The sequence below is a fragment of the Amphiprion ocellaris genome, chromosome 15 (genome assembly GCF_022539595.1).
Source record: "Amphiprion ocellaris isolate individual 3 ecotype Okinawa chromosome 15, ASM2253959v1, whole genome shotgun sequence".
Classification (NCBI taxonomy): Eukaryota; Metazoa; Chordata; class Actinopteri; family Pomacentridae; genus Amphiprion; species Amphiprion ocellaris.
The window spans coordinates 2,085,712-2,112,537 of NC_072780.1; the positions used below are offsets into that span (position 1 = coordinate 2,085,712).

Consider the following 26,826-nt stretch of genomic DNA (forward strand, 5'->3'; position numbering starts at 1 on the left):
TGCTTCTCCTGAAGATGTTGATAGCTTCATTTTCAAAGAAGAGACACTCAAAAAAGTTTCTGAAGCTTTTGGCTGCATCCTGTGAACTTCCTCAGCAGAATCATTTGAACTGTATTAAAGTGAGAGAGTGAATCCAGTGAAGAAGACCAGCGGATGTGGCTGAAAGCTCCATAAACAGAAAGAAACCATTTTTAATGTATCATTTTAAGTCTATTTTGGTGGTTTTGAGGTCATTTGAGTCTATTTTGGTGGTTTTGAGGTCATGTCAAATCTATTTAGGTGGTTTTGTGGTCAATTTGAGTCTATTTAGATGGTTCTGTAGTCATTCTGAGTCTCTTTTGGTGGTTCTGTGGTCAATTGTGTGTGTTTTTGTGATAGGTTTGCATGTTTTATGGTTGTTTTGTGTTGATTTTCAGTGTCACTGTATTTGTCTTGTGTGTTTTTACAGTTGGATCCTTAAACTGTTCTATTGTAACTCTGGACAGATTGTAGTTTAAAAGGTTTTTAAGCACAGTTTGGGATTCAGATGTTGTGAGTCGGTTTCGACCAAGGTGTGAGTTAGTGAAAAGCTAATGCTATTCCATCCAGTAAAAGCTAGCTGTTTACCATACCTGAAGATGTTGATAGCTTCATTTTCAAAGAAGAGACACTCAAAAAAGTTTCTGAAGGTTTCAGCTGCATCCTGTGAACTTCCTCAGCAGAATCTTTTGAACTGTATTAAAGTGAGAGAGTGAATCCAGTGAAGAAGACCAGCGGATGTGGCTGAAAGTTCCATAAACAGAAAGAAACCATTTTTAATGTATCATTTTGGTGATTTTTGGGATCATTTTCAATGTATTTTGAAACCAGTTTTAACTGAGAACTGGTAATTGTGGGTTTCAGTTGCAGCCAGAACTCAGCTGCTCCATGTCATGTTAACATCATTCACATTTATTTTTATTCTAACTCACTGATATGTTAATCAAGTTCATGTGTCTCCAAATTATTCAGGACAGATCCAACTAGAAGGTTCTTCAGGGGAAAGAAAGCGGCTCAAATTTAACTCCACCTGATTCAACACAAAAACAAACCAAACTACCGACCACATCGACACCATCAGAGTCTCATTATATTCTCAGTATTTACACCATAAATCCCAGTTAATATGGATGCAGCCACAGCATCAACACTGAAAACCAGCAGAAAATCAAAACAGTCTAATTTTTTCAGGTTTTGAAGACGATTTGTCAAAAAGTTCATAAAGCAAAATCCTGACCAATAAAAAGGCGTATTTATAGGAATAAGAAAAATTCATTTGACGTCTGATCGAAGCACATCTACTGCAGATGAGTTGATAAAAATACATTAAACACAATAAAACATTTTCACTTTAAACTCATTTTAATATAATTATTTTCTGTCTGATTATTTAATTATAATGTAATCATTTTACAGACTCAAACACAATAAATGTTTTCTTTGACATATTTTCTTACCAAAATGTCAACAAATCTGGAGCAATACATGGATTTATTTGACCTCATGGTTGAATGAGAAATTATATAATTCTGATCATTTTTTGATGTTTTTACTTGCTTTCTTTTCCTTCTTTATATGAAAAACAGCCTTTTTAAGTCATTGTTTCTGATGTAATGTCACGTATAAATGAGAACCCCAGATTCAGCTGAAGTCACAATAACACATGAAAAGAAACGACTTGATGAGTTGGTTTTTATTGAAATAATCAAAATTGCAAAAACAGAAAAACATGATCACTATAAGAAGAGAAAAACAAAGAGAGAGAGAGTTGATGACTGCAGCAGAGAGAAAAATGTTTTCATTTAGAAGCACTGAAATAATGTTGAAACACTGCAACAAGCTGCTAAATATTGTTGCTGAAACACGTCAAATAAAGAAGAAATCAGCAGAGTGGAACCAGTGAGACATTCCCAGTGGGTGAGGTCAGGACTGGGAACACTGGTCTCTCCTCAGTGTCTCTGAGAGTGGAGTCTGGGAGCCCTGGGTGGCCTCACAGCTCACAGAGACCACCTTCCTCCACTGGTCTGCAGGGATCCTCAGGGTGCTGCTCCAGCTGTAGAGGCCGGTCCTCCTGCAGCACCCCGGGGCGGCTGCCGCTGCCGCTGCCGCTGCCGCTGCCGCTGCCGCTGCCGCTGCCGCTGCCGCTGCCGCTGCCGCTGCCGCTGCCGCTGCCGCTGCCGCTGCCGCTGCCGCTGCCGCTGCCGCTGCCGCTGCCGTCCACCTTCCAGGACAGACTCCAGTCTGAGAGGAAGCCTTTGTTGGCCAGGCACATGAGCGTGGCCTTCCCCTGCTGCAGCTCCTCTCTGGAGGGGGGCAGCACCACCAGGGAGGGACAGACATCACCCACTACAGAGAGAGACAACACATTTTAGACCAACTGTTTGGGACTTTGGATCAAACTGCTCTTCAGTCTTTCACTTCCGTCTCTCAGCTCAGTAACCATGGCGACAGACAGGCATCACTGCTCAATATCAAATAACAAATTAAATCACTTCCAACTAAGTTAGCCATTACTAAAACACCTCTCAGGAAGTGCGTTAATTCCAGATCACAATGATCATTCTGCACTGCTGTGTTTATATATTTCTTTCCAGCTTGTAAATATCTGTGTATATTGTTTTATATTTATTTTTACTACTACTATTTTCCCTTGTTCCTCTTTCTATAGTTTCTGTTGGGTTTAAACCTGAAAATACACATGCACAGCACAGGAAGGAAAGGCAGTACTCACGAGCTCAGATCTTTTACTTGCCGCAAGGGGAGACAGAGACTGCACGCACCGCTGCTGCAGCCTTCCTTCTCCGAAGAGTCTGTATCTCCTCTGCGTCTTTTATTTAGTTTCAAACAGTCATGTAACATGGGGCGGCATCATACGTCAGCATAAGATATGTTTAACAGAGAAAGTGTCAGAGAAAGTGTCACTTGCATTATCTTATCATATGGAACACGTTAACCCTGTTCTCTACTGTGAGTACATACAGATTACAGTTAAAATGTACATGTACTTCTCAACAAGAAGTGCTTACATATGCATAGAGATACCTTTACCGTCATTCAATGATAACCACAATGAACCTAAGTATAATTCTTCTAACAATTTCTTTATTTTTTATTATACTCTTTCCTTATTCCTAGGCTGACACCAACAGCCGAAACCAAACCCCTTGTATGTTGTGTGGCCATTAAAGCGGATTCTGATTCTGATTCTACACTTTTATTTTGACTGCTAACCCTGAACTCTTATTTTGAAGGTCATCCCTGGAAGCGGTGTGTTTCAGCTTCTATTGTTTGAATGGGTCGGCGTGTTTTTGCGGTTTCTCTTCCTTAAAGTTCTCCTCTTGTTTAAAACCTGAACGGACCGACAGCAGAATCAGAAACGAGCAGCTCTTTGCGGCTAAACTGCGTCTTTTTCTGCGTGTTTTTCCTCCGTGCGGACGTTTTGAGGACGTTAGCTTAGCCTGCTAGCTTCACCGAGCAACGCTTCCGGATCCACCTGCGGGGAGAAGCTGCTGCTGCTCGGTGGAAAGAGGAAAGATGTCCAAAGTGCAGATGCTGAGGGTTTTAGTGAACCAGAGGCTGATGGCAGCTGCTGAGGAGATTCTGCTGCTGTTTGAGAGGACGATGGAGGAGTACGAGAGAGAAGGGCCGAGGAGAGCAGGTGGATTTACAGCTTTAATTATTATATTCACTGCACTTATAGCTTTTATTATGTTACACTCCCTGCATTTATAGAATTAATTATCTGATTATATTCACTGCATTTATAGCTTTTATTATGTTACTCTCACTCCATTTACAGCTTTAATTATTATATTCACTACATTTATAGCGTTTATTATGTTACACTCTGCATTTATAGCTTTAATTATTATATTCACTACGTGTATTGCTTTTATTATGTTACGCTCACTGCATTTATAGAATTACTTATCTGATTATATTCACTGCATTTATAGCTTTTATGTTGCTCTCACTGCATTTACAGCTTTAATTATTATATTCACTACATTTATAGCGTTTATTATGTTACACTCACTGCATTTATAGCTTTAATTATTATATTCACTACATTTATAGCTTTTATTATGTTACGCTCACTGCATTTATAGAATTAATTATCTGATTATATTCACTGCATTTATAGCTTTTATTATGTTGCTCTCATGGCATTTACAGCTTTATTATATTCACTACATTTATAGCTTTTGTTATGTTACTGTCACTGCATTTACAGCTTTAATTATAATATTCACTACATTTATAGCATTTATTATGTTACACTCACTGCATTTATAGCTTTAATTATTATACTCACTGCATGTATAGCTTTAATTATTATATTCACTGCATTAATAGCTTTAATTATCTGATTACACTCACTGCATTTATAGCTTTAATTATCAGATGAAACTCACTGCATTTATAGCTTTAATTATCTGATTAAACTCACTGCATTTGTAGCTTTAATTATTATATTACAGTGACTTAGATCTGGACCTGGTCTGATGTGGTCCAGATGTGGGAAAGAATAGTCAAATCTCAATTTTCAGCATATTATATCAAGCCTAGATAACAAAAAAAAAAAAACAAAAAAAAAAAATAATTGTGAAATGTCCATTTTTGCATTTTCAGAAACACAATAAAGGTTCCACAAGACATAAACTTCAAGGATTTAGATCTGGACCTGGTTTAATGTGGTCCAGATGTGGGAAAAACAGCCATATCTCAATTTTCAGAAACTTAATAAGGGTTCCATGAGACATAAACTGTTCTTCAGCCTCTGTAGAAGAATCTAGTCCAGATTGGACCAGTCTTTATGGGGTAGTTTTAGATCTAGACCTGGTCTAATGTGGTCTAATTTAATGTGGTAATGGCCCCAAAAATGTGTTTTTGTTTTGTGTTTTGCATTTTCACAAATAAAACTCAGGTTTCTTAAAGGTTTTATAGCTGGACTTAGTGTAATAGGATCCAGATGTAGGAAATAATAATGACATCTTGCTGGTTTGCATTTTCACAAAGAGAATAAATGTTTCACAGACCATAGACTGTGTTTTAAAGACTCTTTAGTCTTTCTGACATAATCTAGTCCAGATATGTGTTTATATATATGTTTAGTGTTTTTTTCCCAGTGTGGTCTAAAGTCTAGACATTTTACAGTTGTTTTTTTCACATCTAAATGGAGACCAAGTCTGTTTGTCCCTTTTCAGCACTTTCACAAATATAGTAAAAGTGTCACCACTTTGAAAGTGAATTTGAGACTCCATCAAGGTTCCACCTAGAATTATCTCCACAGCACTGTGTCAGTGCTGAAGAATGGTTGGACTGAACCTAATTATCATTCTATCAGCTGAAATAACTGCTCTGACTTGTCTGTATTTCTTTAAACCAATCATATTGGGCCCTGCTGAGCCCAGGATGCAGCGATGCACCAGGATTGGTGGACATTCACAATATAGTTCCTCTGACAAGTGCCAAATTGATGCCCAAATTTTGAAACAGGAGTCGCATATTTAATTTATAGATACAAATACAGACTGGGTTTTGCATTTATACAACAGAAAGGTAGAAATATGTCAAAAGATTCCATACAAACAGGTGGAAACTGACATATATTTCCACAGAAAAATGCAAAGTTGACATTGAAATGACGATGTAGAAATTGCAGATTAGACAAATCACTCATTTCTTCATAGACTGTGGTTCCGCAGCAGGCAGCAACTGTGGTAGATTTACTCCATGTTTGTGTTCCAGCGTGTCCTGGGAATGTCGAGAAGTTTGCAGTGATTCATGAGGCTCCTCCTGAACAGCAGAAGTGGAGTCCAGATCTGGAGCAGGAGGACCCAAAGCCGCCACAAATCAAGGAGGAGCAGGAGAAACTGTGCAGCAGTCAGGATGAAGAACAGCTTCATGTGCTGGAGGAGCTCAATCTCAAGTTCCAGTTCCCTGCTCTCCCTGTGAAGACTGAAGAAGTCGCTGAAGCAGAAGCTCAAAGCCAAACTGAGGAGATCAGAGATGGAGAACATTTAAAAGGAGAAGCAGATGGAAGATCAGAAGCAGCCAGGAGCTTCGATCCAGACAGAAATCAGATTTCCTCTGAGACTGAGAGCAGCAGCGACGGCTTGAAGCAGCGCAGGGAACTTCCATCTGGTTTCATTCCTCTGAAAAACCCGTTCAGATGCTCCGAGTGCGGTAAAAGGTTTGGCTGCGAGGACCACCTGCAGGTCCATGCGAAACGTCACGCTGCAGAAAAGACGTTCCCCTGCCCATTCTGCGGTAAAAAATTCACAAAACGGTCAAACATGACCACGCACCTGAGAATCCACACGGGGGAGAAGCCGTTCACCTGCTCCATCTGCAACACGAGCTTCAGTCTGCGCTGCACGCTGGTGAATCACCAGAGAGTCCACACCGGCGAGAGGCCCTTCAGCTGCTCCGTCTGCAGCAAGAGGTTCTCAAAGAAGACCAACCTGACCACACACATGGCACTGCACACCCAGGAGAAGCCCTTCAAGTGCAGTGTGTGCGACAGGAGATTCACGTGGTATTCACAGGTCCGAAACCACAAGTGTGTTGTTGACTGCAGCCGGTGAAGCTGGAGCTGAACTGAGCAGAGAGACGTGGAGGTCATGAACTCAGCAGATGATCCTGAAGCTGAAGGTTGTTGAACGGTGCAGTGAGGGAACGCTGGCTGCAACTTAAACTGGACTAAATCAAACTCTGAATGCTGACTGACTCTGAAAAACTCAACTAGGACTGTTTCAAGGTTTCATTTCAGTTGATATTGGTTGATGATTTTGTATTATTTTTATTAAAAAACAGAAAAGTTTCATTTGGGTGTAACTGCTTTATTAAGGTGCACGTTAAATAATGTAATGCGCACAAATACATACAGTTGCTCTCATAAATCAAAGTAAATCCGGATAAAGGAATGATCTCAGCTTTATACACATTAATTAAAGAAAATCAACCAGCTGTAACAGACCAGATTAACCCGCTGGCTGAAGTATACCCAGAGATAAACTGGCTTGGACCACTTTATACCTGATGACACATAAAGATTAAACATGTTAAACTCTTAAGTTATTTAATTAAGAGGTATGCATAGGAAGCAAATCATTGTGAAAGAACACAACTAGAATGGCCTTTAGCTCATTGAAACTTTAAAAAGTTCAAAGGAAAAACTGAATTACATACTAAGATAAAATTATGCTTTAAGCAAATCATTATCAGAGAAGATCAACATTGGCCGTTTAATTTCACCATATAGCAGATTTCAGCACCTCAGTATTGAGCTTAAATTAAGATTGGCTTGATTTGTGCTTCACAGATAAACCATTAAACCATCATCATAATATCTCAGTATTTTTGCCTAAAATGTCTGATGTAATTTCATTAATTTGTGCTTAATTTAAGACAAACTTTATTATTTGTCCGTTGAAGGGCAATTTGTTATGCAACAGCTCAGAAGCGTTCACAATAAACAAACAAAACAATAAATAACTAATTAAAAGAACACCTGGGGTCCGTTTCACGAAGCAGGTTCAACAAACTCTGAGTTTAACCCTGAACTCTGAGTTGATCTACTCTGAGATAGAAAACTCTGAGTTTTCGGTTTCACAACGGCTGATTTGAGTTTGTTTAATCAACTCTGAGTAGTTTCACCCGGAGTTAAGCGCGTGCACCACAACTCTGAAAAGCCAGTATCAATGGAGCGCCGATTCGACGAGTCACCATGGCAACGGGGAAGCGGAGGACTACACCGTTTGAATTGGAAATCTTAATGCGCTTATATAGCGAGTTTGAACACGTTTTTAGAAAGAAGTGCAACACCTGCAGCTGCAAAAGAGAGGAAGACGGTGTGGGAGAACATTGCTGCCTGGGTCAATGCGTAAGTTTAAATCACAATAATATTACAGGAAAACTGTTTGAATAGTAGCCTATTAAGTTATTTCATTTAGGTGCAATCCTGCAGGGGAGAAGCTTAAGATGAAATATAAAAACATTTTTAAAACAGGTAAAAAGTCGGCATAATCTCATGGAGCTACCTCATTTTGATCATGTTTTACATTGTAAAGTAGCCTAAATATTAAGTGGTTGTTTGACTGTACAGTGGTTTTATTCCACACACAGCCTAAATATCTGCATCCATATCATGTTCTGTTAAATAATTAAGTCTATTTAAACTAACACAGACTTCTACTCAGCCATCTATATATATATATATATATATATATATATATATATATATATATATATATATATATATATATATATATATATATATATATATATACATATACACACACACACAGAGCCTTGATGGCTCTGACAGGTTTATGTCCAGGGAAAACCACAAAGATGGTAAAAGTCATTTCAGGGCCAGACACACTTTTCTGACCGTCCTGCATACAGTTGTCTTAAGTGCTCTGCATCTCTGACATTATATAAAAAACTTCCATTTGCAAAGAACCGCAGTGCAACACACAATATCTGCTGGGATGTGAGAGCATGACTGTGGTTGGTAATGATGTAAATGTAAGGATGGATTAGGTTGTGGATGTAGATTATGGACTGTGACGTGAAACGGTACGGCTCTAAAAGATAACTGTCCAGAAATGCGAGAACATCTATGCGCGGTCTGATAACAATCTCCTGACGAATATTTAATTCTCTGCACAGTAATTCTGCTCCTTCATCCACTGGATCGTTAATAAAAGGACATGACATTTATAGACGGCAGAACTAGACTTCGCCAAAACTCGCCTGATGACTGAATGAATGAGGAAATCTAATAGCGTGTGACTGAAAGAAGGCGGAGACAGAGAGAAACTTGAGGTTTACTGAGATAAACCTGGTCCTGACCAGGTTAGAGTCAGAGAGTCTGTTACTATGGTAACTGACCGAGAGTTTAAGTTACCCCTCTTTGTGAAACAGGCTAGAGTTACCCCTCTGTCTCTGGTTTGAGTTACATCCCTTTGTGAAACGGAAAACTCTGAGTTTCCCTCATTTCAGAGTTAACAAACTCAGAGTTTTCACTAAACCTGCTTCGTGAAACGGACCCCTGGACAAAATTTGCCTGCTGGTATAAAACACTCAAAAAACAAAGTAAGAGACGACGCCAGCGTTCACAACTGCTGCTGGTCGCTGCATGAGCATCATAATAAAAGCCTTTTCATTGATGTAATCTCATGTTACATGGGATGTATTTTAGCCTGGAAGTTTATATCTGGTTATACTTTAGTTGTAGTTTTTTTGTTTTTTTTTATTAGCATTTATTTAACCAGTTTATTTGTATAAATTAACATTAAACTTGCTCACATTAACACACTAATAATGTTATGGTTCCTGCTCCTGTCCCTGTTCTTCTCCGTCCTTCCTTCTTCCTGTCTGTCATCCATCTCTCTATTCTCTCTCCCTCACTCGTCCCATGTCTTCTCTCTCTCCTTGTCTCTCTGCCTCCCTCTGTCTGTCTGTCTGCACCTGTTGGTCTGTCTTTCTGCCTGTCTCACTCTCTCACCTGCCTGCACTCCTGATTACAACTATGTGAATCACCTGCACTGATCAGCTCATTTTGCTCACCTATCTTCTATTACTCCTCCACTATATAAACCCAGCTCAGTCCCTCCCTCCCCACTGGACCGTAGACTTCTGCATCATCTTCCAACCACCACAGCTTCATGGACTTAACTCTACCCCTGTACTCCTGCCCGTTCCTGTTTGGTTCCCCACCTGGACTCACGTTCCCTTTTTTTGGATTTCCACCTGTTTTGTTCCGTCTCAGCCTGTGGTAACTCCGTCTCATGTTCTGCCACCCCGGATTCCCTGAGCCTGCTTTCCTGCCCCTTCTGTCTAGTTTTTCTCTGTTGTGAGTATTACAGTAGTAGTTTCTTTACAGACATGAATTAGTTCCTCAGATTTCCACCAGGTGGCAGCAGCATCTCACTGAACCACATGTCTACTTTCTCATCCCTGTGTCCCTATCAGGATTATATATGTAATATTAGGGAATGGGTTTATTCAAAGGAAGCTTTTGTTCATGCATCATTAATGGTTTATTAATGTGAAAGGATCCACCACCTTCAAAATAAAGTAAATTGATGCATCGTCCTGCACCATCACCAACATCTGGAGGTGTTTACTTGAGTATCTTAATTTTAAGCTACTTTAAATCTCTCTCTTGCTTCATTTCAATAAAGCAGCAATATTGTACTAAAAAAATCTCCATCTCATTTCTTTGACAGCTGGAGATTCTTTCCAGATAAAGATTTTACACATAAAGTATCAGTCTGATGCAGGAATGTATGAAGTCATTAATACAGCCTCACTATCACCTGCTTTAATATCAAAATGCTGCGAAATTAAATGATACGTGAATGTGTGTGTGTGTGTGTGTGTATGTATGTATGTATATGTATATATATATATATATATATATATATATATATATATATATATATATATATATATATATATATATATATATATATATATATATATATATACATTTATTATTTCACCGCTTTGCTGTATTATTCATTTCCTTTACTAACTGTAAGTGGATTTTTTAAGCTTCTTTACTTAACAGCCGCACACAATACGACCAAACGCTCACAAAATGACAAAGACCACAAAGATTTGCAAAAACACATTACAAATAAACACAAATTGACCACAACCAGAAGAGAAACAGCAAAAAAAGAAGCACAACTACACAAAATGGCCCAAAAATTACACAAAAAGAGACAAAAAAAAACATGCTAAAAATAAGCACAAACAGGTGCAAAAAACCCCCAAAACTAGATAAAAACAACACAAAGTGACACAAAATGAATAAAAAGACAAAGTGATGTGACTGCAGGCCTTGGAGTTTGGGGTGTTGCTGCTGTGGGGCCTTTTCCAGATGTCAGATGCAGATGTTTACAGTGTATTTAGGGTTTAATTGTGTCAATGGTGCTGAATAGAAAGAATCGATGAGCTGCAGGAATTCAAATGATTCATTCTGATTCAAAACCTCCAAAATAAAAGATTCGTCACATCATCATCTTAACAATGACGTGTGTGTGTAGTGGGAGTGTGTGTGTAGTGGGAGTGTGTGTGTGTGTGTGTAGTGGGAATGTGTGTGTGTGTGTGTGCGTGTAGTGGGAGAGTGTGTGTAGTGTGTGTGTGTGTGTGTAGTGGGAGTGTGTGTGTGTGTGTGTGTGTGTGTGTAGTGGGAGTGTGTGTGTAGTGTGTGTGTGTGTGTGTAGTGGGAGTGTGTGTGTAGTGTGTGTGTGTGTGTGTGTAGTGGGAGTGTGTGTGTAGTGGGAGTGTGTGTGTGTGTAGTGGGAGTGTGTGTGTGTGTAGTGGGAGTGTGTGTGTAGTAGGAGAGTGTGTGTGTGTGTGTGTGTGTGTGTAGTGGGAGTGTGTGTGTAGTGGGAGTGTGTGTGTAGTGTGTGTGTGTGTGTGTGTAGTGGGAGTGTGTGTGTAGTGGGAGTGTGTGTGTGTGTAGTGGGAGTGTGTGTGTAGTAGGAGAGTGTGTGTGTGTGTGTGTGTAGTGGGAGTGTGTGTGTAGTAGGAGAGTGTGTGTGTGTGTGTGTGTGTAGTGGGAGTGTGTGTGTAGTGGGAGTGTATGTGTAATGGGAGTGTGTGTGTGTGTGTGTGTGTGTGTGTGTGTGTGTGTGTGTGTGTGTGTGTGTGTGTGTGTGTTTTCACCTTGTCTGGGTGTGTCCCTCTAAAAGCAGCAGGTACTGCAGCAGCTCCTCTGTTTGTGCTGAGATACTTGAACCGTCCAGGATGCATCTGTTCGCCTTGAAGTCGTTTCTGCTTTTGCTCCTTTTCACCGGTAAGAAGAAGGAAACTTTCTGGACTCTGATTTATTTTCAAACTGAGCTCTGCTTTGGACTATTTCCAGATTTTTTCGTGCGTTTTTGCTGCGTTTCCATCGTGTTGCGCACGGAGAGTCCTGGTTTCCTGGGTGTAGTCTGTTTGAATTCATGTTTAAATAATGTCAAATGTCCTGTTTATTATCCTCCTTTATCTGTTTGTTTTTTAAACTCTTATGTTACTTTTTCCTCCTCTCCCTGCTCTCTAACGTTACGTTCTGTGACTTTGTCCCCCAGGACGCTGCGCACCGCAGGATATTCTGCCGGTCGGTCCAGTCAACGCAATTTTGGGTACAAATGTGACTCTGACAACGCTGGTTGATAAACCGAGCTACGCCTTCATAACCTGGAATTTCAGCGACGGGAAGGAGCAGGACCATATCGCCACTCTAGGTACAGCAGGGCTGAAGGTGAACGCACCTTATGAGGGAAGAGTGTCCATTAACGCCACCAGCGGCGCCCTGAGCCTGTCCTCCCTGAAGGTATCGGACAGCGGGGATTATAGCATCAGCATCATAGCGCCTGATGCCACGACGAATACTGCAGAAATCAAACTCCAAGTTCTGGGTGAGTCCTCTCTTCTTGGGGTTCTACCTGTGGTGCGACCTGCCAAGGTGCAGCAAAGAGATTTATTCAGTTTCCTGTTTCATGTTGGATTACATCTTCAGTGTCTCATAGTAGTTCAGATAATCGCTTCAGTTGTTTGTCGTGTGGCTGGAACGCCTCTGTGAACCGGTTCAGTTTTAAATTGCAACATTTACACCGTGTGTCACCTTTCCGTATGGATTAGGTTGTGTGTTTTAAGTTGTTACGCTGTGAATCAAAGCTACTTCTTGGACTGTGTTTCTGCCGAATTGATGACAAGCTTCTAAAAATCCAGAAAATGTGTTTTAATGTAAACGTTGGGCTTCACAGCAGCTCCACGACACGGCTGGAAGTAAAATTAGTACATTTTCTGATGCGCTTTGGTGCAGCTGGAAGGCGGCGACCACACCTGTACGGAGGGAGAGCAGATATCAGTGCGCTGCAGGACTCTGCGTCGCTTAGCAACCTAACAGTTCGAGGGCTATATTCCTCGGCGGAAGGAAGGAAATATTATTATTTGCTCTTTTTAGTTTGTTTGTCCACATTTTGTGCAGTTTTAGAACATTTGAGCTACTCTACTTCCATTTGACATGTTGTTGTAAAATCATTGCGCAGGAGAGCCTGAAAGTTGAGCAACTCCTGCAGGGTTTAATTTAAATAAAGTTTTTTTAAAAAGTCCAAAATGAAATGAAAACAGTAGAAGACTCTTCCACTGAACTGCTCCAGGGCGTGGCTCTGCATACTGTATTTTCCTGTTAGTGTGTAGTAGATCTGTGTGTCTGTGTGTGTGTGTGTGTGTGTGTGTGTGTGTGTGTGTGTGTGTGTGTGTCTGTCCATCAGTGGTCCTTTGCGCTAAAATCACGTCTAAAACCTTCCAGTGAAGTTTCTTGCTCTCCTCACTGTTCCGGTATTTTACGGCCCTCAGGCTGCAGTGATGTTGTTCTAAAGCTAAAATATCAGCGCTGGTAAATTAATCACAAAAACACCATTAGACTCATCTGCACTGTGAAAATGTTAACTGCTACTGCTTAGTGTTATTTTGCAGATTTTATCCAGTTTCTAACTTAAAGATAACTAACAAAATCATAGAAAAATAGAATAAATTTAAATGTTAACTATAAAAAAAGTACAAAAACAAACCAAAACTTGACATAATGTCCACATGGTATGTAGGAGCCCATGAGCTTGTTCCACCCAGAAGGAAGAACAGTTTTGACCGCTGAAGAAGCTGCTGAAAAAGCCGGTAACAATGAATAGTTTGTTTTAGATAAAAACTGTTGGACTACAATTGTTTGAAGTAATAAACCACAGATGATTGGAAGCACAAGCATTGGTCTGGGCTCTCTTCATCAGATGCGGTAAAGTTTGTTGGTGCGTCAGTCCTTTAAATCCTGGTGAAGCACCACAGGGCTTCAAGCATTGGCTTAGCCTCTACATGGTAGTTTGTTCTTTTACGATGTCTCGAGTGTGATTCTTCTAAATGCACATAAAAATACATTGTGGGAACATGTGAGACACATTTTTGAACATAGCTTAGCATTTAGCAGCTAAAGAGTCAGATATTTCCCTGAGGAGCTGGTGGAGACCAAACACAGAGTTAAAAGAGAGTGAAATTTGGATTTAGGTTGATCCTATGGGCACCAACATGATGATCACATTGCTCTGTGTTTTCTGGAGTAGGCTGATATGTTTGTTTTCTACATGTTCAGTCTTCTCACTGATATCTTTCATCTCCCATGTTGTCCTCTGTTCACAAAATAAGTCAAAGATGCATCCAGTGAGCATCGTCCTAGCTTCTAGGGGGGCATAGGAAAGTTTGGATTGTACTATGATTTGTTTCTTTTAATCATCAACATTGTTCAAAGTCTGCACAGGTTTTATTGATAGGGTAAAGATGGTAACTCTACATACAATACATATTTTACTACTTGCATTTTAAATTAGTTTCTATACTTTTCACCTCAGTCTGTAAACACAAAGTCACAGTCACTGATGGGTTTTTGGTTTTGCCAAAGGACACAAATCGGATGCAAATGCTTTAGTTTTGTCCAACATTTTAAATAGGCGTGTAGAATATAGTGATTTTGATCCTATAACACAATTGTAAGCTTAGCTTTGGAACATCAGGAAGTACAAACATTAACCCATTTTTTCTCTTTTTGCTTTCTCTTTCTGGCTGATAATTCGTGTCATTTTAGTGTTTTTCTTTTGTTTGTTTTTTACAAAAAATGGTAATTTGGCTTTCAAACCTGCTTGTGGGTTTTGGGGTTCAGAGGCTTAATCTGATTTTTTGTATGACTATTTGGAAAATGTGTAAAGTGTTGAACGTTGTGTGAAAATGGCATCACAATTCAACAGGTGGTTACAGGGACAAAATCAAAAACTCCAGATAGCTGAGAGGCTGCTAATGTTCGCTATTTCATCTTGAAAGCTTAGTGAACCCAGGATTTATTTAATGAAATTATCGCTGACTGACAGATGAATCGACTGATTGCTGCAGCGTTGTTCAGCTGTCTTTGATACTGTAAATGTCTCCAGGTTTATGTCAGCTATGTTATGTCAGATTGAATCTTTATTATCAAAGGCAGCGAGGCGTGCACACTGTTTTTGTGACTCCCATTCACACACGTTTTATGCTCCAGTAAAACCAACAAACCCAGCACTGTCTGCATGTGTGTTTGTCTTCTGCAGTCTCTTTTCTTCCCAACAACATCCATCCTTAATGTCCCTTCAGAGCAGTGTGGTTTAAACACAGCAGGAAAAACGGATCATAGCTATTCACCTCTATAGTCTGCACTGTGTGGAGACATTGGATGAAGTGTTGGAGGTCAGAACTGGTTGCCACTCCTTCACATTGTTCACACACACTTGCCGTTGCCCAATCACCAATAAACAGGTGGCGCATTTAGAGTCAGAGCTCCAGGATTACTGAGAACGAGTCCGTCAGGTCGAGCCACTGCAGCTTCTTTGACGTCTTCATTCACTGAATTCAGATGTTGATTTCAGAGCGCAGTTTTAATTGTGCAAAGTGGCCTAGGGCGAGCACAACATTAAATCCTCCACCCCCACGTTTAATCTCTCGCCTGCTCATTTGTAGTAGGATTTCATCAACAAAGCCAATGACTGCTTTCATTTCAATGGAAATATCCACCCGAACACGCCTCAGTGGAGATACTTACATTTGGATTTAGAAAGTTCAGTTGTGTTTGTAGCTCCGTTTCATTTCAAATGTAAGCAAAATGGTAAGAATTATCTCACACACACTTTACCAGATGGGAAAATACACAGTTTAACAGTTCTGGTCAGGATGTTGTTTTTTTCCCATTTGTATTGTAAATTCCTCAATAATGATTGATATTTGGAGCTTCCTGGATAATTTAAGCACTGCAAGTTTATGGTATCTCCACCACTGTGTGACTGCCGATTGATTTGCCAGTTTGCTTTGATATGCCGTCAACTATCGATTTAATCACCAACTGTGCTGATAATCGATTTATCAGTTTGAGTACCGTTTTATTTAAAAGAGGAAAAATGATCTGATTCTAGATTTAACAAATGAAACTGAAACAGTTGTTAGCTGCAGCCCCAGACATCACTTTTGATCACCTTCAGTTTTAATAAAGTACAACTTCCATGAGCCCAGCTAGAGAAGTTTTTATTGCTGCAGATGGGAACATTACCAAAGCTGGGAATCACTGCGTACGTTGCACAACTGACAACTTTAAGCAATAAACCGAGAGTTAGCCAAAATGTTTGCCTTTATACAGTGGTTTTCAATAAAAGTGTATGGAATATTACAAAACGGGAATCTTTTACTGTCCACTTCAGCCGGACACACCAAGCTTTCCAGTTGTATTCCTTTCCATATACTGTGTTTGAAGTTCATCCGAAATTAAGATTTTGCTTGTTGATGTTTTTGCAAATGTGGGCATTTTACAAAGGTAGTAGCTCATCTGCAAAATTAACAAAAAACTAATTTTTTTAACTGAAAATAGTTGACTGGAGATGGTTAATGGTGATAGCCATTAATACATTTTTTACCCTTTTCACCTGCAATGTTGTGCCTTAATCCCAAATCTTGCAAACGGGTTTAAATTACGTAAATGTCTTTTTATAGTAAATGCCAAAATTATACCATTTATTAGAGCCAGAAGCTGTAAAAACTGAAGAAATTGTCTGTTGTTTTTAGCTTTTTGATGATCCTTGAACTAGGACTGCTGGAAAAATATAACCAAATCTAAGCTAAATAAAAAGTGACATATCATCACTTTATTCTGCACGTGTCATTTAAAACAATCTCTGACCAGATTCTGTAAAACTCAGCAGCAGACTGATGAGTGTCACACCTCTGCGGGTGTAACTGCTGTGGAAATTGATATTATTTCGATTTTTTAAAAGATAAATGGAGTATGTTTTGATTTGACATTAAAAGCATACATTAACTGCAGGACTGCCACGGTTGCAGAAGGACATTTTATGTGTTTATTGACTTTGTGTCGGCATGTCTCTGGAGTCTAGTCTTTGGGAATTTATACTGTTCTTTTAATTCGACTCTTCCTCATGTGTTTCCCTCCAGAGCCGATTTCGGATGTGCTCATCAAGTCAGACATCTCTGAAGCATTCGAACACAACAGCACAGTGGTTCTTAACTGCTCTGCTAAAGGCTCCGTCCTCAAGTTCACCTGGACCAGCGGCTCCACGCCGATAGTGGCCGACGGCAAGCGACTGACGCTGAAAGACGTTAGTTTATAACCATTTTCCAGTATTAATTCTACATTGTTGTAGCCTCCTATTCTTCCATTCACTCTCTTGACTTTCAAGCTATTAGTCATTAATTCCTGTATTATTTACTTGCTAATTTATTACACTGAATTTTTAGCTTGACTTATTTCCAATGTCTAGAAAACAAAGATTTTATTTTGACGTGACAGATGTTGAAATATTCAAATAATTTGCGTCACAGATGTTATTTAACCCTCGGAACCTTAAAACCCACCTTCTTGTTTGAGTGTGTTGCTTTCTTTTTTCATAACATACTTTTATTAAGTAAGTTCAAGACATACAGTGCAATTGGAATGCAGTTGGCATTTTTATTATTTCCCCCCAAAAGCTTTCATAAAAGCAGTATAACTTGTCTCTATAAACAACTATCCCAGACCAACAAACAGACCTCTTAGTTTAAAGACAAGAATCAAGAGTGAACAACTCTCAAAGATAAAATACGCTAACTAAATAAATAAGTGTGACAATACATTAATAAATGTACATTTGAGAGTAACATCAAAATAATTTTATTAGTACAAAAAACATTAGCAGGAATGAATGTTGTTATATGTACAATGCACAAATACAAAGGGAAAGCAGAGTATGTGTTGCTTTCTCTTCTAAAAAAAATGACCATTTATCAGAGTCAAAAACTGTAAAAATGGAAAGAGTTGCCTGATTTTCAACTTTCTGATGGTCCTTGAACTCCCCATCTGTGATATGATGTCAGGACATTTACCAAATCTAAGCTCAAAATCATCAAAATCACTTTATTTTACATCATCATTTAAATTTGATCAATAATGTACCAGATTTTATGGAGCTATTTTTGACTCAGAGGGAAGAGACATATGGAAGCAAATTAAAAGTACTGAATATCCAGAGCATTTATTGTTTTCCAATATTGTTAACACCTGTGGGCACCTGGAAAAATGCTGTCCATGTTGATTCCAATTTATGTAATACAAGTAATCATAGCAATTCAACTCATTTTTGAATGTTTGTGATGATTTATTGTGATATTGCACAGAAGATGTTTCTGAAATTTCTCTACTTTCAGAAACAGTTGTGCTGTTTCCATTGATGTGTAGGACTAAATATTACAGTGAAAAAATGGGCCCACAGATCAGTCAGATTTCAGTTTGTATTCATCAATATTTCCTGGTTTGTTGTGTCACAGGAGGAAGCGTCCAGTATGCTGACCATCACTGGCATCCTCAGGACAGATCTGGTCGGTCCTATCTACTGCACAGCTGCTAACCCTCTGGAGATGGAGAAGAGCCCCGCCTTCAACCTCACCGTCTACTGTAAGTTCTGCACAGCGCTGACGAGCTAATTGATTAGCGTGAGCGGTGACAGACATCAGACGAAGGAGGACATCACCATCACGCTAAAATATTGCTTTATGCAGACAGAGTTTCACAATCTAGATGGTAAAATGTCATTAAAATATTAAGCCGATTCTTGCTCTGCTGAGGATGAACCCTTTGGATTATGTAGTGGACAGGTTACCAATAGCTCCACCAGTGTCTGCATGACATTTTTTGTTGCACAACGTTTTATTAGTTTTTTCGGTACAAGTTTTCTCATTTATTTCTACAATCAAAGTTTTCCATGTGGAGTTTTGACCACTTGGTAACTAGTAATAGCATATTATTTCATGTACTGATATCAACAAGCCAAACCCAGTAAATATCATTTTATACAGATGGATTTTCACAATCTCGATGGTAAAATGTCATTAAAATACTGAGCAGATTCTCGCTCCACACAGGATGAACCCTTTGGATGTTAGTGAAGTTTTTCACAATAGTTCCTCTTGTGTCACCTTTTGGATAAAATTTTTATTCCCACATTCGTCAAGATTAGAGACAACATACTCAACACAAGGATAAGATGTGGTGTACATTCCAGTAACGGCTGCTGTCTTCTGTTTTGTTGGTTTGTTATTTTTTCACCAAGAAACTTGGGTGTTTATTAAAGCAGTCTATCTACAGATGTTCAGTGCTGATAAACACCATCATAGCCTGTGATAAGTGAAAGATGCATCCAATGAGCATCGTCCTAGGCCCTAGGGAGGCATAGGGGCGTAGGAAAGTTTGGATTGTACTATGATTTGTTTCTTTTAATCATCAACTGGGTCATTAATGCTGGTTCAACGTTTTACGTAGCGGCTTGTAGTGAAGCCTCTAGGAGTCACACAGACTAAAGTTTTCTGAAAGAATTCCATGCAATTGAGGCTTTTTAAATGAGCAAAATCAACATTTCAGTGCTGGCTGGTGCATAAACTAACAGTAAATTTAACGGTGAGTGCACAACAGCACACCTGCATATTTGGCATTTCTGCACGGACATTTCTTGACATTTATCAGCCTTTTCAGTTAGTCTGCATTGTCTGAGAGGCTGCACCTGACTGAATGAACTCCACACCTGTCGGCCAACAAAGGAAGGTCACACCTGAGTCAGTCTCTGCCACATCCTCACACCCAAACAGGTCATGTGTCATAATAATCAGCATCCCACTAAGACAGGAGATTTTACAGTGTTCATGCAGCCGTTCCTGTTGAGACTTTCAGGCTGTCCAGGCGTAAACTGCAGTCTTGTGACTGCTGATTTCAGGTTGCGTTGTGTTTGCGAGGCGCTCCCTCACCACACTGTGTACACAGCGCTCTGCACTTCCACTCCTTCCCCATGACTAACCTGAAAGGCAGCGAGAAACCACACCGACCACTGTTCAACCCTGTTATTAATTAATCTAAAGTTTACCGCCGCAGCTCAGGAGGGTTTAATCTGCTGTTCAGTGTGTGCATCAAGTCAGAAAATCCCTTCTTTACAACATTTTGTGCCTTTAGAAAGATGTAAAAGTTACATATATGACATGACAACTCATTGTCTTCGAGTAAAATATTCAAATATATGTTCAGGGAATGACATATTTTAAAGCTCTTCAGTCCTTTGCTGTTTTCCTGATGTGTCTTTGAGTTTATTCTGAAACAGTAGCTCATCTTTCTAAAAATAAAGAGTCTTTTGTTGTTGTTTTTGCTTAATATGTTAAGTGAACCTGTTAACCACCATTATTGATTTATTATTACGGATCGTCTACAGACTAAAAATATTCAAACTGAAAATAATCTTATTTTCTTGCAGGAACATAAGTATGAGACTCCAAAATATGACAATACAACAGCTATAGAGATGTCTGAAGGCTGGTTCCTGCACATTTCAAACTCTTCAGACTCTCTGAATATTCTACAGGTCACACTGAACATCTGAGCAAAAACAGCCAGATATTCTGTCAACAAATGTTTTTAAAATTTACCAATAAACTCTCTTTGCTGATAGGTGAAAATAATCACCAACATGACACCTTATATCAGCCAAAAATGCAAAAACAGAAACTTTGTGACAGTCTTGAACTATTAACACGCAGTTCTGTGAGGAAAAAGGAGGCAAATTTAAGCCTAAAATCATAATATTTCATCAAAACCGCTTCATTCTACTTGTCTAAACTGCAGACTGTGTTTTTTTATAGAGCAGACATGAGAGAAGAATGGAAACATGCTGAAAATAGAAATAGTAAAGATTTAACATTTTTGTCTAGTGTTGATAACTCCTGTGGATAACAGAAAAAATTCTGTATGTGTAGATTCCATTTTTTGCAATAATCAGCGAAGGTACAGGACTTTATAATGCAGTGAAAATGAGAAAACACACCCAGAAACTGTTTAACATTCAGATTGTTAAAAACCTGCATTATTTACCTTCACTTTGAACAGAACTTTATTGTTCCTTTGAGATACGGGGGTCAGAGAATGTTAACTGCCAAACAAAAAGCAAATTTCTTACAATAATTAATGCATTAAAGTTCGTATCGTGGAGACATTTGCAAAAACAGGTGCATATAAATAAGAATTTAAAAGGCTAAAAAACTGTAAAAATGCAGTAAAAGTGCAGCAGAGGCTATTAAAAGTCAGTTCCAAAAACGGCAAAACCTGAATATTTCACACCTGCAGGCTGGACCAGTCTTGTTGAACGTTCTCCTCGTGCTCCACAGATGGACCAGATGAAGTCACCATCAGTCCTGCCAAGTTTCCAGAGTACATCAGGTCCAAGTCCGACTTCAACCTGACCTGCTCGGCCCAGTCCTACCCGGCCCCTCAGTTCTTCTGGTACCATAAGGAGGACCTGATGGAGGTGCCGGGCCCCATCCTCACTCTGTCGGACATCGAAGCTTACGGACTCGGGATGGAAAAGGACGAGTACACCTGCAGGGTCAAGAATATCAAGACCGGGCGCATGGTCTCCTCTGCTCCGGTTGCCTTCGCTGTGATAGGTGAGTAACACAGCTCAGTGTGGAGGCAGATGTGGAGTTTATGTACCTGAACCTACCCTTATAAAACAAAAAAAGAGAGGTATTCTTTAGAAGAACCAGAGTTAAGGCCATTCCCAAAAAACTTCCTGAAGCAGCCTGCTCTGTTTTCCATTTACAAACATTTATAAGTACAGAAACTTGTATTTCTGCAGGCTTCCGGGGGTTCTGCATGCTTCTCCAGTTAACTGAATGCTTGTGAAGACCTCAGCAAGGAAAATCTACCTCCATTTCTCCATCAGAAATAAAGCTTGTGTGACATTTTTTTAAAATCAGTCACAATAATTGATTTTTAATCCACAGCTGGTGTCTATTTATACAAAACAAACATAGAAAATAACATTTAAAACTGACAAAATGTGAGAATCCAGATGTTTAACCCTCTGAACTCCATGCAGTTTCCAGGCATTTATTGATCTTTTTGTTTTCCACTGTGATATGAAGTCCTGCACCTCTATGGAAACAGAACAACCATGACAAGAAGGAAAGAACTCAGATATGTCTTCTGTGCAGAATAACTCTATAAATTATATAAAATAGCAAAAAAAAGAGTTAAAGTTAGACCTTTTTTTTCATTATTTGTTTTACACAAACTGAAAAAAAATCTGAAATCAATGTGTACATTGGTGGAAAAAAAGTTTTCGGACTCCCCATGCGTTTGTGAAATATTGCATTAAGAATCGCTCTCAGGTCTGAAAGTGTAATTTCTTTTAGTCCGATCACAGCCATAATACTAAACAAATCCTTAAAAAGCCGTTAAAACCTCAAATTGATTGATTCCATAGAAACAAGAAGTTTTGAGTATTGGGTCATTTTGGTAGAATTTAGTTTTGCTAGTTTTTCTTGTAAACAATAAAGAAAATAAATATCATGTGTGTTTGTTTGTGTCTGTTTAATGCAGCCACACCTTTGGAAACCAAAAAAAAAATGTTTCCACAAATATTTCATGATAATATTTGAGATTGTGTAAAATTTTAAGGTTGTCTGAATCCTTTTTTCCACCACTGTATAGCATTGTTCCAAGTGTCCACAGGTGTTACCAATACGAGAGAAAACTAATAATGGTGGCTCCACATACTACACATATAAATATCTGTGGTGTGTAGTTAAATAACTACATATTATTGATATTTAACTATTTTTAATTAGTTTCCACAGTTGTCTTCTCTTTGCTTTGTGCAAACACAGCCTGCAGTTCAGCTGAAAGTCGGTAAAGTCTTCTAACCTGCGGGACCTGGTCTCCGAATTAGCTGTTAGCTATTGACCTATGAATATGGCATCAGTTATTGTAACAATGCTTCTTGTTCTGTCCCTATTAAATAAACGTATAACGTGACTGTTGGTCATAGTTGTGCTGCATAGAGCAGATTTTTCTTGCTTTTTATAGAATCTGGTTAGCGGACCTGCATGATTTTAGATTAGAGCTGCAAGTTACAGTGATTTGGATGAAATATCACGATGATTTCAAATTTACATTTGGTTAACTTCTCAGATAAAACAGGAAGTCACAGGTGGGTAGTTCAAGAACCATTTTTTGATGACTTTTTAAAAGTTAACGTGCCTTTCGACCCCATCAGTGTCTTTTGGAGTTCAGAGGGTTCATAGCCACACCTGGTAAATCCTAAACTTCTAATTTTCTAATTGCATAGTTTCAAATTGCAGCCTGAAATCGATTACCTGTCCAGCATTAGTGACTCGTCTATCAGTACACATCTTACTGTATAAGTGGTGTTGAACACTGCGTAATATGAGACGTTACATTTCAACAGCTCGGTTACACAAAACCAACACAGAAGCAAGTATTCAGACTAAAGCAGCAGTTCACCAACGACGTGCCTTGGAAGTACAAGACTGTTAAACGGACTCCCATTAGTCATAATAACGCCTCCAAACATTCAGTCTGTGGTGACCCACAGCACATTCATCCGTTTGTACCTGTGAGCTGCTGAAATGTTGCGTAACACTCAGAGACAACCTGTGCCGTCCCTAATTTACTGCCCAGGAATCTCTTTCTTCTTGTTCTTTTGGAGGACGTTGTGTTGGTCTCACATTCTGCCCTGAAGACTTCCTGTGTTTTCTTTCATTTTGGTTTATGAGAGAGGAAGTAGAGGAGGAGTGCATGAAGAAAGAAGTGACTTGAACATTTTATTTTGGTGACTCAAAGCAGGTTTGGCAGGTTTAAACAGCAGTTAAGCCTTAAGTATGAGATCAGTGATTTTACAGTAGGAAGGGAGGAACAGTTGGTTGGTTCTTGGTGTCGTGAATAGAAAATTGGAGTTATTTTTATTTCATGGTCTTGCTTTAGTACACCCTGCTGTGATAAGAACAACACCTCAGCAGGCTGATAACTGGCTGATTCCTCGGGAGTATTTCTGATCCAAATAGTTGGAGTTTGGATCAACTCTGAACTGTGTTATGCAACAATAAATAACTGGATTCATTCATTAATGTTTGTTAATGTTTGACTACTTTTCACTGCTTTCTCACCTGTTTTAGGGAGATTCTTTGGAAAAAACTGAACTGTGAATTTCCACCAGATGACTAAAGTAAAATAATTGAAGTGATTTTGTAGGGCAGTATTGAAGATGAAGAATATTTTCATAAAAAGCTGAATAATGACCTTTTTTATATTGAGAATCATTTGATCCGCTCTCATATGCTTCAACGTTAGCAAAGGCAGTTGAAATCTGCTCTGGATGTCATCCAGATCTCTTCATCCAGATCTCTTCATCCAGATCTCTTCATCCAGATCTCTTCATCCAGACCTCTGTGGTTCTGATTTAAACAGTTAATTAATCATGTCGTTTAACCCTCGTGTCGTCCTGTGGGTCAAAATTGACCCGTTTTAAAGTTTGAAAATGTGGAAAAAATATATTTTCACAGTGAAACTTCTGATGTCTGATGACTATAGATAGATAGATAGATACTTTCCTAATCCTGAGGGAAATTCAAGATAGACATAGATTCTCTTGTTAATTACTCCTAAAAAGTTTTGTTTCAAGCAACAAAACAATCTGTAGCATGATGTAACTGAAACTATTAAGTATGTGCATCAAAAGAAACTGCAAAAACCGAAGTAAAACATCTCTCTCTCTCCTCTGAATGTACACAGAGGCCGTCACGGGCGTTAATATCACCGGTCCGACTGAAGTACTCATCGCCGGCAACAGCACGGCCAACCTGACCTGCCAGGCGGCGGCGGGCTCCGTGAAGACCACGACCTGGCTGAAGGACGGCAAACCGCTGACTGCCAGCCCCCGCGTGGTCTACTACAACAACATGAGCTCCGTGTTCTTCAACATGCTGCAGAAAGAGGACAATGGGAAGTACATGTGTCTGCTCGGCAACCCCATCAACACCGCCGAGGCCGTCTACACCATGGTGGTCAACTGTGAGTGTTTGCTTTGCTAGGAGACCTGGACTCGCAGGGCTGCTTTACATTAACGGGATTTCTGGGCGTGTGTTTGGCAACCGTGGTGATTTCATTTTATTGCACTTTTATTACATTCAGGGGATCATAAAAATGTGTCTGTACCCATGCAAGAAAAGCACTGCCTGGAGAATGCTTAAAGATGCATTGTTCTTTCCATTTGCAGTTGGTCCTGAGCCGGCGTCGGTGAGAGGTGAAGATGCCGTAGAGGTGACCGAAACCGTGACGCTCACCTGCTCCGCCAAGTCTGTCCCTCCCTCCACCTACATCTGGAAGTTTAACAGCTCGGAAACTAAAATCAAAACAGCGGAGTACGTCATCGAGAAGGCCATGTACAAAGACACGGGAACATACACCTGCATGGCGTACAACAACGTCACCGGGAAGACCAGCACAGCCAGCCACTTCCTGTCTGTCAAAGGTAAGCTCCACGTCTGCAGCACCAAACCTGGATTTAATTTAAAAGGACGCACTGTCAATGTGCATTAGCAGCCCATTTAAACCTCTGAATTCCAGGCAGTTTCTGGGTATTTTTCGCCACTTTGGGCTCATATTTTGGGCTCAGTTATAATACCAACAACCATAAAAAATGTAAAATTAAAAGTGAAATTCCTTGTAGGCTCTACATACTATAGATTCTGTAATATTTGCATTTGTCCAACCTCTACACACTTTTTTTTTACTTCTCTTTGTACCAGCTCTAGAAATGTGTTTCACCGTGCTGAATGTATCGTCCAACAACATGCTGGTTTAATTTATTTTTATTGATTAACTATGTTTTAGTTTGCTCTCAAGATTATTTTAATTAAAAATAAATTCTCCTCTTTGCTCTGTGTAAAACACAGCCTGCAGTTCAGCTGAAAAGTCACAGAATTTTTATCATGTGACCGTCGGTTGTGTGGTTTTTTTTGCAGAATCTGTTGCAAACACTTCATATTTGTTTTTGTTTTTTTAATGAGACCTGTATAATGAAGTGATTTCGCTGGTATGTGATGATTTTAGGCTTTGATTTGAGTAATTTTCCTGACGAACTGGCTTCTCTTTTTTGTTTTCGTTTGATGCCTTTAGGGATAACCATCCGTCGTAGCCAGAGGGTTAAAGTTTTCCATTTGTCCTGAGTTATGCAGAGTTTATTTCTGTGCACTTTTTAAATATTTATTTTTTTATCTTGTTTAAAATCAAACAACAGAGAGCTTTGCTAACATGACAGGAATACTTTGGTATCGTTCATCATCTCTCAGCTTGAAGGAAATCTGGCCTGTCATGACTCAGCAGCTGGCATTTTTCTTTTTATTGGCATGCTAGCTCAGTATCGTCTGTAGAGCTGCAACAAACATGTTGATTGTAATGTTGATGTGTACATTATCAGAAGTACTGATCGCTTCCATAGAAGTTACTCACCCTACAGTCATTCCCTGCGTGGTTTTGGTTCGGTGAATCATACTAGTATTTGGTGCACAGTGGAAATATTTGTTTGCAGTAACGTACGATCCGTTTGTATGTGTTGAGAAATGTTTCCTAGAATGTTCTGATCTCCTAAAGATGAACAAAATCCTGTTTCTCCAGAGGAGGGAGCGTTGGATGAAGGTCTCTCAGACGGAGCCATCGCTGGAATCGTCATCGGCGTCCTCGTTGCTCTCGCAGCCGCCATCGGCTTAATCTTCTACTGCCGACAGAAAGTACCGTAAGTACTCTTGTTTTCTGATATCTGAAGATGTGGCTGAAGATGACGAGATAGTCAGGGTTGTCTGTTTTTTCCAAGAGCTCCACGTCAGGTCTCTGGGCGGTAATCTTTCTGC

General features: G+C 39.5%; 3 protein-coding genes across 4 annotated transcripts in view; 2 read left to right on the plus strand and 1 right to left on the minus strand.

Moving 5' to 3' along the window:
• Positions 1-1,702: 1,702 nt before the first annotated feature.
• On the minus strand, positions 1,703-12,122 carry LOC118469749 (serglycin-like). 2 transcript variants are annotated; one of them, XR_008604183.1, is made up of 2 exons: positions 2,750-3,264; positions 1,703-2,364 (listed from the first exon to the last, which is right to left on the minus strand). XR_008604183.1 is itself a non-coding variant. In XM_055018018.1 (2 exons), the coding sequence occupies exon 2, from the start codon at positions 2,288-2,290 to the stop codon at positions 2,009-2,011; it is 282 nt and encodes a 93-aa protein (XP_054873993.1). In that variant the 5' UTR covers positions 2,291-2,364; positions 11,710-12,122; the 3' UTR covers positions 1,703-2,008. The 2 variants fall into 2 exon arrangements, 1 of the variants encoding a protein (XP_054873993.1); XM_055018018.1 differs by lacking the exon at positions 2,750-3,264 and adding an exon at positions 11,710-12,122.
• On the plus strand, positions 3,293-6,847 carry LOC111563417 (gastrula zinc finger protein XlCGF8.2DB-like). The gene is made up of 2 exons (XM_023262484.3): positions 3,293-3,676; positions 5,770-6,847. The coding sequence occupies exons 1-2, from the start codon at positions 3,553-3,555 to the stop codon at positions 6,606-6,608; spliced, it is 963 nt and encodes a 320-aa protein (XP_023118252.1). The 5' UTR covers positions 3,293-3,552; the 3' UTR covers positions 6,609-6,847.
• si:ch211-264f5.6 (carcinoembryonic antigen-related cell adhesion molecule 5) overlaps positions 11,680-26,826 on the plus strand; it is a 35,416-nt gene continuing 20,269 nt past the window's right edge. Inside the window, exons 1-8 of the mRNA XM_023262482.3 lie at positions 11,680-11,839; positions 12,117-12,446; positions 17,041-17,204; positions 18,409-18,535; positions 21,283-21,561; positions 24,710-24,988; positions 25,194-25,448; positions 26,594-26,711. Coding sequence (XP_023118250.1) covers positions 11,791-11,839; positions 12,117-12,446; positions 17,041-17,204; positions 18,409-18,535; positions 21,283-21,561; positions 24,710-24,988; positions 25,194-25,448; positions 26,594-26,711 — 1,601 coding nt within the window. The 5' untranslated portion in view covers positions 11,680-11,790. The remainder of the gene's footprint in view (positions 11,840-12,116; positions 12,447-17,040; positions 17,205-18,408; positions 18,536-21,282; positions 21,562-24,709; positions 24,989-25,193; positions 25,449-26,593; positions 26,712-26,826) is intronic.

Coding starts and splice junctions, on each gene's coding strand:
- LOC118469749 (XM_055018018.1), bottom strand. CDS start 2,290: ATGTGCCTGGCCAACAAAGGCTTCCTCTCAGACTGGAGTCTGTCCTGG.
- LOC111563417 (XM_023262484.3), top strand. CDS start 3,553: ATGTCCAAAGTGCAGATGCTGAGGGTTTTAGTGAACCAGAGGCTGATG. Junction 3,677..5,769: donor AGAAGGGCCGAGGAGAGCAG/GTGGATTTACAG, acceptor TTTGTGTTCCAG/CGTGTCCTGGGAATGTCGAG.